Here is a 12,020-nt window from a genome sequence, read left to right on the forward strand (position 1 = left end):
TTAAAGAGTTTACATATACTGTCTTAATTTGGAAGGGCAGGGGCTGTCACTGCTGGGAGTCTGTCCGTTCTTGAAGATAACGACATTGAAGACTGTGTGTGCCCCCATTACTTTTATTAAGTAATAAAATAATTGCTTCTAAAAATCTCACTCTTTCTTCTTGAAATGTTGTGATGTGATAAAACCTGTAGACACCTTGACCAGCTGTATCAAGCAAGAGTGACCCGTGGGCTGGCACTTGCACATGCACAAACAAAACAACGTAGCAATGAAAAGTGAAGCAATTCTTGTATTTCTGGAGAAAAAATATGTTCCTTATGGAGTAATTTTGCTAGCATGTGCAATTAATTGTCAATAAATAGGCAAACTTAGTGTTTATAAACAAGAAGCTTTGAGTGTAAAAGACAGTTTAAGTTGGGGTGGAATGAGCCATTGCTTTCCTTCACAAAGAGAGGTTTCAAACCAATTATGTTCTCTGACAACACTTCTGCTGATGTCAAGGAAGATATTTTAGGGATTGTATCTTATGAAGAATTCTGTCATTTTGTTGCCTCCTTCTGTGAATAATGGAGTCAAAGATATGAACAGAAATTGTCCCCATTTGCTTGGTGTATATATTAGAATAGTCTAGGTCTGCTCTGAGTAGAAGCCTGTACAGGTGCCATCTGGTACCTGGAGACCTGAAGGAGCTCTCTGAAAGATCAGAATGCCATCTGGTTATTGAATACTAATATCAAGGTATTGCACTCCTATGTTTAAAAGAATACTAATATCAAGGTATTGCACTCATATGTTTAAAAGAATACTAATATCAAGGTATTGCACTCATATGTTTAAAAGAAGGGGCAAAATCAAGAGCATAAGTTTTGTGTGTACATACAAATGATGAGGAGGGAAAATGTAAACACTAACCTTGGAAGGAGAACTGAGACCACCAACGAGCAGGAAAGAAGATAACAAAAGAGAGCTAAAGTACCTCTTTACACACAGTCATGATCCAGGACCTTCAGTTCCTACCTAACAGCTGCTAACAAGCCCTGGAGTTTCCCTCCCAACATGTGAGTAGGTATTTATAAAGGCTATTTATATCCTGTTGGATATAAATGACTTCTCCACACTGCCCTAAGTGATTCCCTCCCACGTTTCTGGTAAAAACATGTGCTTAAAGCTTTGCTCCTATGATTTTAAGAGGCTTGATCTAAGCCAACTTGAAGTTGACTGATTCTCTTAGAAGTCCACGAACTATGAGACTTTTATCAGGATTCACCAGGCTATTATAACTCACGTAGAAAATGGGGCTGTAACATCCCTGGTGATGAAGACTCCAAAGCTGCAACAGCAGTAGATTCTAGTTGAAGCCGAGCTTGGTCATGCAGTGGTATTTAGTGCATGGCCCTGATAACAGCTCTGTAACCTGGAATGTCTGAGAATAAGACATTGCTGAAGCAGAATGAAGGTTCGCTCTGCTGGCTACCCTCAGCCAAAGCTCTTCCCTTCCTAAGCTTCTCTTTCCTTCCCCACACCACTTGGAACAGAGAAGGCCTTTGTCTTCACCAATGAGAAAGACTACATCACAGCAAGAGAATGGAGATCCTTAGGCCAAATCTATCCAAAAACCTGGTGTCTAATGCAAAGTAAATCAGCGGTTGAAGTCACATGAACTTCAGTGAACACAGGACTGAAGGCCAAAATGAAATCATAATTCTTTAAAACATAGTTTCAGTTAAGTGTGCCTAGAACAAGAACAGAGCACCAAGGTACACATAAGTAAAACAGTTTTATACAATGGAAGAGTACTAGCGCTGAGTTGACTAGACATGACTCTCCAACATGACTTAATTCTTGCACATGTCTAGTAATTTCAGTGGGGAAAATAAATAATTTATTCCTGTTTCTGACAAAAATAGGCTTTGTACAAGATACAGCAAAATATGCCCACTGAATTTATTCTATGTCTTTTTCCCAAGATTTGTCTATGAGTAGTGAGAGCGCTGAAGTATACAGTAATTTTTTCAAAGTAGTATCTGAGCTTTTAGTACAAGTTGTCCATTGACAAAAACTGCAAAACTCATCTTCTACCATATACTCTGTAAAGAGGAAGTAATTAACCTAATTGTTTGCTTTCCTGGTCATAATTATCTTTGCTTCATTCCCTGTAATGAGAAAGGATGAAGTCTAGTTCTTGGCTTAGGAAAACTTGGGATCATGAAGAAAAAGAAAGACCTGAATGTCCTGTAATGGAAATTATGAGAAGCAGAGGTAGGCAGGTTTACTATATTCATTAATGTACTTTTCTGAAGATTGGGAAGACAGACTGTGTGAGAAACTCACTGTGCAACCCTTTAGAAGACATTTTCCCCTTACATTTTTGTTAAACTGTAAAAGCAATAAAATCTTAGAAATTAATTTCCAAGTTATACAAGAGTTCATGAAAAAGGAGTAGGTAATAAAATCTAAAAAACCCGCATATTTGTAACAGAATATAAAAAAATGGAAACCAAATTAAAAAATGGTGAGTTTCTTCTTCTACTTCATTTGAGGATCATGCTTTACTTCCTGAGAAAGTTCATCTCATAGCAAACATCAAAAGCAATAGAAGTGAGAGCATATGTCAACTGAACTAGGTTCATCTAACTCCCTCTTCCTTTGTGGTCATGCAATACTGATCTGCTGACACATGCACAAGCAAACCTTTGTGACAAGTAGAGAAAATGCAAGACCACAGAAAAGGTAAATAGCAAGATACAGGGCCAGGCGTGATTACTGGACAGAGTCCAGACAACAAGAGAGAGGAGTACACAAAGCATACAGTTCATCATGGTGCTGATGTGTCTTCATAGACCAGGTGGACAACCTTAGGCCTATCACTCACATGGGCACATGCATGTGAAGACAGAAAGACAATTCTTTCCTCTATACAACAGAATACAGGTTTAACATTTAGGTGATTTGCTTCAGACTCAAATCTGGGGTTCTGAAATGGTGCCAACTGCCATGGCTCCATTGATTTCACTGATTTCCAGAGTTAGTCTAAATTTTGAGGTCTTTCTTAACACTTACTCTGGCAAAATTTCCATCAGTAATAAATGGGAATTACACCTCAATATCCATGGAAGGATTAGGCCCAGATCATTCAGTCTCAGTTTGAGTTCCCTGATGTTTATTTCTGTTTTGCTGAAATTTGAGTATTATCTAGCTTTTGTTAACCAGACAGGAAAGGAGACACTTTGGACTGTTAACAACAAGAGGCTACAACCTGAATGTCACTTCAACCAGAAACAAAGTCACATCAACCGAATGGGTCAGACTGCTAAAAGGAGTACTAAGTTTACTCCAAACACTTTTTTGGTTTAACTACTGCAAACACATATACCTTTAGTGTGATTTCAAGTGGGCGAGGGAGCCAAACCCAAAAGACAGCACATCCTCCTTTCTGTTTGCCTTAACTTCTGACAGGCTACCAAAGTGGACATGGCAGGGTTGTGTGCATGACTTCAAACAAGGCTTTGTAAGCTCCTGAGGTGCTGAGCGTACCTGCTGTTAGGACAGAAAAAGTGCATCAGGTGTCTGGAAAAGGAGAGGATGGAGGCTGTCACTCTTCCAGCTGTCCCAGTATTGTGACATGACTGTTGGTTGGGATGACCCAATGCTGTCCTCATTAATGCGTAAAGGAAGAGGTAACTGGACCTTCCTACTGCTCTAGCTCTCATTTCAGTTTTTTCCTGCCCCCATTTTAACACACTGGGCTCAGTGTTAATTGCTCCTGCTGTCCCTGAAGTTACTGACAGAACTCATACTTTTTTCTGTAGGAGAAAAGAGAGCACATTCTCTCTCCAGCCTTGTATATTTTCCTTCTCTTGGCACTGTGGTTTTAAGAGCTCTTTGTCCTAGATGTGTATCACAGTAATTCTGAAAACATTTCTATTTCTCATGTCTTCAGTCCTGGGTTGGCTTAATTTCAAAATAATATTTTGAGTAATGTGCATATGAACTCTCATACAAAGGGAGAGTAAGGTTATATGAATATAATATGAGCCATACCAGACTACTACTAAGGATCTGCCTACATTTGAATCTTCTTTTTAACTCCCACAGTTTAAAGCTACGCAAGTGTGGTTAATACTCTCTTAAAATCTGGGATATACAACTCCAAGTGTTCAGAGATAGAAGAGATACCTTTGTACTGTGTTAAAGCATTGGATGGATTTTTATTCCACAGTTTTTCTGCACACAAACTTTTAGTGTCTACTGCATTATTATATGGCTCAGAGGTCAATTGCTTAGGTACACACTATTGTGTGAAGCGTCTCCTTGTGAAAGAGGTCCCTGCCATTTTCACTTAATGCCATGTAATCTTTGCACTGGAAACAATAGTGAAGTCACTCCCTTTTCATCGCCTCTGTTTTTCCTTATGACTTACTATCTATCATACTCTTTTGCCTATCACATCTCTTTTCAGTTATCTCTTTTCCAGGCTGAAGATAACTTCTTGTCTGAGACAAGTATTTTCATCATAGCATCCTAAATGCGTATCTAACACATTTGATATTCATGGGCGATACTAAAAGTTGTGTGAATTTTAATGAAGAAGCTATATCCCTGGAGACTGGAGTCCTTTCTTATCCACAAAGAAAAGTCACACTTCTCCTGCTTGTCAGTTTCAGTTGCAATAGGGAAGAACTGCTCCACATGCCCCAAACCTTCTCTGCTTGACTCCTAAAACTTTGGTACCTCTGGAAATGACAGAACTAAAGTCCTCCTTCAGAAAAGCACTTTCCAAACATGCTTTTCAAGACAATTTCTTAGGTTCTTCAGGGGCTTTCTGACAAAGGGAAGAGAGGTTAGAAATTTACTTTTATTATTCCAGAGCACCATCCCACTTTGCTGGGTTAGTTCAGAACACCCTGTAAAGCAGATATTCACAACGAGCAGTACCTGTGCACTGTAAGCAAACAGAGTCAAAAACTAGAAGTACTTTTGTGTTTCAAGGCTACACAGCAAGTTTTGCAAAAGCAACCTGGAATAGCCGGTCTACCAAACCCTTTTTTTAATTGTGCCAGGCTATTTAGGAGCAAAAAATGCGCTAAACAGACTTCATCCTACAGACCTTGCCTGTATCCCCTGTCCTGCCACACCAGAGCTTTCAGAGTCTCCAGTTTTCCCGTATTTGAACCTGCTTTTTATGATCAAAGAAGCCTTTCACTGTATTCTCACATTTAATGACTGCCTAGATCTTTACAACAATCATACAGCGCATACTTTGGGGTGTAGAATATGGCAAAATATACTCACTTTAGCATGAACGTAGTAGGCCAACGACAGACTGACTTTGTGCTTATAGATGAAGTATGTTTCATGAACTTGCACGAGCTTAACTTAAAAGTATATTCAACATCTGCTGTGCAGATGGAGACCAGCAGATGTTTTGATTTTGCCAACCTTTTTTTTTTGATCTTGGAAGCTAGCCATATAATATTCTTAGTGTGTACTGGGCTTGTCCACAAGTGAAAATGAAATTCCTATGACTAAACTCAGTCATTGTCCGAATACTGTGGAGCAATGTGAATCTTGTTTTTCTTTTTTATAGCATGAACTAATAACCCATAGCTTGGATCATTCAAATGCTTGTTTGCTCTGCTGAAGACTGAAACACGCAGACCTCTGCCTGAAAGAAGTAACTTTTGGCAGACTGACTCTTCTCCTCCTACGTAATAATCTTTTTCCGAAGTCATGTGGACAGACATTTTGCCCTCATTTAAGGGCCATGTACTCTCTTCAGTCTGTGTCAGAACTCCCAGAGGTGTCAATGGGATTTGCATGTATAAATCAAAACTGACTGCCCTCAATTTGTGTGTGTTTAAAAAATTTATGTGGGAAGTCTGAACCTCAAGTTCCTAGCCCGGAAAAATTTATCTTAAAATAATTAAAGCCAGTGAATTATTGCTATTCGAAAGGATTGCAAAGTATCTATCCTAGCTTTTTAATGACAAAACAAGTGATAATTTAAGAGATGAATCTCTCCTTTTTCTCCTTTTTGAGAGTACTCTTATTTTTACAGAAAATTCTTCCTCTATGCATGTTGCTTCATGTTCTATTTAAGCCAAGGGCTGAGGCCTAAAATGTCCAAAAAATCCCACTCAGTTTTTATGACTAAGACCTTGATTGCCTGGCTTTGGTACCTCAGTACTGAATGTAAAATACATCCTGATCTCTCCTCCATGCTCCTTTCACTACTGCCACTAAAAAAATGTTCAATAGTCAGAAACTGCTGGGGCAGCGTGTTCCAGCAACACATCCTACTGTAGGGAGCTCTCAAGGGCAGACTCTGCTCTGCAGCAAGACTGCAGTCCTGCTAGGTCCTTGTGATAGTTTGGGGACAATGAATGGAAAACGTAGTTAGAGCTGTAGGCAGGTAAGGCACTGACAGCACTGGGAGGTGAAGGTTCTCAGGGGTGTGGGGAGAACTCGTGTTCTGCCTTTCCTGCCAAAAGGTGCATTAGGAAAGAGGAAAAAGCAACTTCCCAAAGCCCCTTCTTTCTCTTCCACCCCTTCTCCTAGAATAGCTCTGCTGCTTTCATTTAAACCATGAAGACATCAGATGTTACCTACCAAGGACTGGCACTTCCCCCCTGATACCGTAGTAATGGCTCCCTGGTGGCAGATTTCAGAGGTCATTTTCTGAGAATGCAAGTATTTCTCTTCTCGCTCTATAAATACTGTTCCTGCAAGCTTTGCTCCTCATACAGTGTCTTAAACACCCCCTGCTGAAATACTGCCTGACATCTGCAAAAGGAAGCGGAGAGCACAGAGCAATCCTGTACTCTGCCAATGGCTGAAATGGAAGAAATGGCTGGCTCTGCTAGCTCTGTATTGTGTGAGGTTTCCCCAGATGGACGCTGTGTGCTTGAGCACAAAGTGAGGCTTAGAACAAGCTTAAGTAACATCAGGTTCTGATTTCTGTTCTTTAGCTGTCATTTTATCTCTAGTTTGGATAAAATTTAGAATGTTGCAAGATTCCTGCAGAAGACTTAACGTTTCAGTTGTGGCTGTGTCTCCACTGTGGCACGAAGTCACTAACAGAGCATCTTTACTGTAAAAACAAAAATGACCTGCATTCCTCCAAAAATTGTAGGGTATGTGATACTGTGGCATTGTCTCTGCAGGCACAAATACTGTGTGGGTTGATCACAGGGATGTATTCTGTCCAGCTGTATTTGGGGGAACATGAAGGGGAAGGAATATAATGCTTTTCTTCTCCATATTTGGAAAGATGCTTGGCGATGTTTCATTGAGTAATTCAACCAAAAAGCTATTTGGCTAAAGGACAGCAATGCTCAGACTATTTGTTTGCAGAAGGGTTTTTAACCAGGGGTAAAGATTTCCCTTTTGTTTAGTAAGCAGGGTGGTGTTAAATGACCATATGATCTTGCGGGGAGACAGTAAAGAATTATTGGAATTCGTGAAGTCTGTGGATTTTAGTAAGACAATTAAAGAGATACAGGAATGTGATTGTAAAAGCAGTTGAAGTGCTGCTCTTACGCTTTCCTTTTCAGGACCAGTCAGCCCTCTTCTGTCACATGACAAAGGCAGTTTATTCACAAGATCTAGTGGTTTTAGTTACCTGCTGTTCTGTAATGGAATAGAGCCACAGTCCAGCACCACCTTCTTGTGCACGCTGTCATCAGAAGCCACACAAAACCTGCATTTTCTGTTGAAGTAGTGAAGCCCAGGGCAGGTATTTTGACCTTCAGGGACGCTTAAAGTGGGAAAATCTCCTTCTGCTCTCCCCTTCCCCATCTGCTATAGATCAGTATGAACCAAATCACACATAATACGCATGAATACAACAGGGAAAAGACCATCAAAAGCAGAGGGCTTAAGCACATCAACATGGAAAGGATTTGTAAAAAGCTGGCAGGCAGGCTTGGAGAAGGCAATTTCATTACAACAGACGTTTCCCCTGGAAATGGTGCTTTCAGAAAAGCTTAGTGAACATACAGCGAACAGAATTCTTGCTGCATACACACACACACACACACGACCTCCTCCACCACCTGCAAGATTACTTTTTCTCTTGCAAGCACAACCCCATGAATAAAATACCTTCCTGAGGATTTCATAGGCTGAATCCAAGCTTTTTAAGTTTCAGTTTATTCCAGAAATTATTTTGTCGTTTTCTCAAATCACATTGGGAACACACCGGAGTACTTTGCATGCCCTCACTCCTTCCCTCCTACCATTAGATTGTGTTCATTACAGATACTGATGCTAACCCTGTAGAATCTTGCAATGCTTTTTTTTATTTAGCGTCTCCTCTCTGCACAACTAGGTTGAATGCCGATGATTTTAAAGAGCTACCTGTGTTATCCACAAGGGAGAATGTATCAGGAGAGTTATTCACTACTTATGGGTCACTGATTCTTTTTTAAGTCTTTTGCACACTAATTATCCATGGATTGAAAGGAAATTTCCCCTCCCCACTTCAATTTTCCTGGATTTTGCTTCACACCAGTACCATGCTAGGGTCTCAGTCTTGCATTCACAATCAGAGCTTAGGTGTTCACCTATTTACTCCTCTTCTACTGTGAACTCCCTGTGTGACAAAGATGTTTACATCTTGAATTGACAACTTCACTCTGACATACAAATACACCTTTCTGTTGAACAAGAGAGAGCTTCTGTGCAAGCATGACTGCCGGGTCTGCGTGACCTAGGAGAATACGTATTTTCACAAATTGTCCCCTAATCTATAGATGCCCTTTTATTTTTTGCATTTCCAATTCTGAAGAGATCACTAAGATTGAAATTAACTGCTGTGTTCTCACAGTTAGTCATACCTGATTGCAGCCTCCCACGCTGGCAGTACAGGAGGTGCATATGAAAACTGCCCGTTGACATGAATTGTGCTTCCGTTGCTAAAAAAATGTTTCCAATTCATCCTCCTTTCTTTTGCTTCTGCGTCCTGAAATGTGTAGCATTTATAAATCCAAATACAATACAAAAACATGGGGTAAACAAGGGAACCGACAGTTAGCTTTCCAACAAACTAAACTGGCCTAGAGAAAACTACTTGTTAGGACCGACTTGATGATCTAAAAGGTCTTTTCCAACCTAAACGATTCTATGATTCTATGACCTGAACACTCAGGAGTAACAGCAGCATGTTGTAACTGCAATGATCCACTTCAGTTAGGAGCATCTTGCAGAAATCAGGCATTTCCTCCATTTCCACCTCCTCTTCTTGGCTATACATTTCTGTTCTTTCATTCTGGTCTGTGCAAAGACTGACATGACCTCTAGCCCAGCACAACGTAGATGAAGAGCATTGTAAAGTATACTGCTGGTCTGACTCAGACCACAGTGAATGCAATTGCGGCATCATTGCTTTAATCCTCCAGAGATCAACGGTGCAAATCAACTTGTTGAGGATTTTGGTGGTTGTAGCAACTTTCACCTACCCCTTTCAAGACAAAAACATTGCCTGTTACTACAAAGGAAAAGCAGAGTAGCCCAAGTGTGACGTTGCAGCCTTTATTTCATCGTCACATGAGCAGAAACAGTTTAACCGATCATCAGATGCACATCTTTCAGTACGAAAACTACTGTTCACAATATGTCTCTGTAAGAGTGTCTGATTGCTACCTTCTCTTCAAGCACTAAGTGGCAAAAGTATACCTAAGAAACAGACTTTTGTGAAGTGCTCAGACTACTACATAAATACAAAAACATGCTGGAACCATGTATCACATGCATCATTTCCCTAATTATCTTCTGTTACTTAGTCTCTCATTTGCAGGGGAATTTGAGTATTGCTGGAAAGTCAAAGGGACAGTATTGGATCAATTTTCCATCAGCTGATACCCCAGTGAAGAAAGACTAAATAATTCAATTAAATGTAAATGTGGGGTTTGACTTGCAAATGCACCCATGTACCTACATATTCCATGGCACTGTGAAATGTCAACAAAAGTAAACTAAAGCAGAGAGAAGGACTAGAAAATGAATAAAGGAAGGAAAAATACCGATGAAAGGCAAAGAGTTGCAATCAACAGGTTTACATGGCTAATCTATCCCAAGGGAATTTTTCCAAATTGAGTTACTCCTGGAAATGGAGTTGATTAGCTAGAGAACTGTTTTATATTAAACTAGTGGCTAAAATGAACCCAAGTTATTGCCTCACAAGAATTAAATCTGTACAGAGGTTGGCTGAAGGGGGAGTGGGTTCTGAATTTGGGCAGGAGGTCTCTTTGTGAGTGTCTCTCTCTCCCAAAGTGATTCACAGACAGCAAGACAGCATGGGAACCCTTCCAAGCAACAGCCTGTAATCTCACACACGAACAAGCACAGAAGATCATAGTCGCTGTCGGTATATCCATGCATGTATGTGTTTACATACACATGTAGATATAGGTATGCAGGTGCTGTCCCTGCCTTTCACGCACATACCCTTGTGCACACTCACCCCGTATATCCAGACACCTCGCCGTCACTTCACTGAGACGCCAATCAGCGAGGTATTGCTACATCTTCAAAGTTGGAAAACTGAATCCACGACCGGATGAAGTGTCCCCTTGAACAAGAGAGGGAGACTGTGACAGAGACTGGAACGGGACCAGAGCACAACCCCGTCAAACCTCCCAGCCGCAAGCGCATCCTCCCCGCAAAACAAAGGGCTAAATTAACGACGATTAATTCAGCACGTGTCAGTGCAAGCCCTCGCTCCGTCCCCGCAAGCAGCAGCTCCGGCTCCCGCGGCGGGGGAGCGGAAAAGGCGCTCCTCGCTTTTGGGGGGGTTTTCCGCCTTTCCTGCCTCTCCGGAGCCCGGCACCGCGCCGCTCCGGCTCGGCGCGTTTCCAGTGACCGCCGCCCCCCCCCCCCCCCCCACCCCCGCTGCCGGGCTGGCCCCCGCCAGCCGTGTGGGACCCATCGGGGCGGGACAGGGCGGCGGCGGCTGGCGGGGAGGGGGCCGGTACCGAAAGGCGAGGGGCCGGGGGGGGCGCAGCCGAGAGGGGGGCGTGCGAGGGGCAGCGTCTCAGCCGCGGGGGAGGCCCGCGGGGGGATTAAAGGGCGCGGATACCTGCGGGGGCCGGCGGGGAGGCGGCGGGGAGGCAGCGGGGAGGCAGGCGGCAGGCGGCAGGCGGCAGGCAGCAGGCAGGCCGGCCGCCCCTCCGAGCAGAGAGGAGGTGGGGCGTCCGGGGGCGACCAGCCGCTCTCCTCCCGCGGCTGCCGGCGTCTCCCCGCGCCCGCCGCCCCGCCATGTGGCCCCTGCTGGCTCTCTGCTGCTGGGGAGGGCTGTCGCTGTCGCTGTCGCTGTCGCCGTCGGCGCCGCAGGGCCGGGCGGGCGTCCCGTCGGGCGCCCTCTCCCGCGCCCCCACCTTCGCCTCGCCCGCCCTGGCGGCGCCGGCGCTGCCGGACACGACGGAGAGCAAAGTGGAGAAGCTGGGCCGCGCCTTCAAGCGCCAGGTGCGGCGGCTGCGGGCGCGCAGCGGGCGGCTGGAGCTGGTCTTCCTGGTGGACGAGTCGTCGAGCGTGGGGCCGGCCAACTTCCTCAGCGAGCTGCGCTTCGTCAAGAAGCTGCTCTCCGACTTCCCCGTGGTGCCCGCCGCCACGCGCGTCGCCATCGTCACCTTCTCCTCGCGCAGCAACGTGGTGCCACGCGTGGACTACATCTCGCGGCGGCGGCCGCAGCAGCACAAGTGCGCCCTGCTGGGACGCGAGATCCCCGCCATCGCCTACCGCGGCGGCGGCACCTACACCAAGGGCGCCTTCCAGCAGGCGGCGGTGAGCCCGGGGCGGCGGGCGGGGGGACGCCGGGTGGCGCCGCGCCGTGCCCTGCTGTGCCGTGCCGTGCCCTGCTGTGCCATGCCGTGCCCTGCCGTGCCGCGCCGCGCCGCGCCGTGCCATGCCCTGCTGTGCCCTGCCGTGCCGCGCCGTGCCCTGCCGTGCCGTGCGGCGGGCTCGGGTGCGTGGCCGTGAGCGGCGGTGCGGGCCGCGGTGGGGGTGCGGTGAGGGGTGTACCG

The 12,020-nt window shown here is 44.6% G+C and overlaps 1 protein-coding gene across 1 annotated transcript in view; it reads left to right on the top strand.

Moving 5' to 3' along the window:
* Nucleotides 1–11,256: 11,256 nt before the first annotated feature.
* SVEP1 (sushi, von Willebrand factor type A, EGF and pentraxin domain containing 1) overlaps nt 11,257–12,020 on the top strand; it is a 145,767-nt gene continuing 145,003 nt past the window's right edge. The window contains exon 1 of the mRNA XM_075726219.1: nt 11,257–11,781. Within this exon, the coding sequence (XP_075582334.1) occupies nt 11,257–11,781 (525 nt within the window). The remainder of the gene's footprint in view (nt 11,782–12,020) is intronic.

This window comes from Pelecanus crispus, chromosome Z, assembly GCF_030463565.1.
Source record: "Pelecanus crispus isolate bPelCri1 chromosome Z, bPelCri1.pri, whole genome shotgun sequence".
Taxonomy (NCBI): domain Eukaryota; kingdom Metazoa; phylum Chordata; class Aves; order Pelecaniformes; family Pelecanidae; genus Pelecanus; species Pelecanus crispus.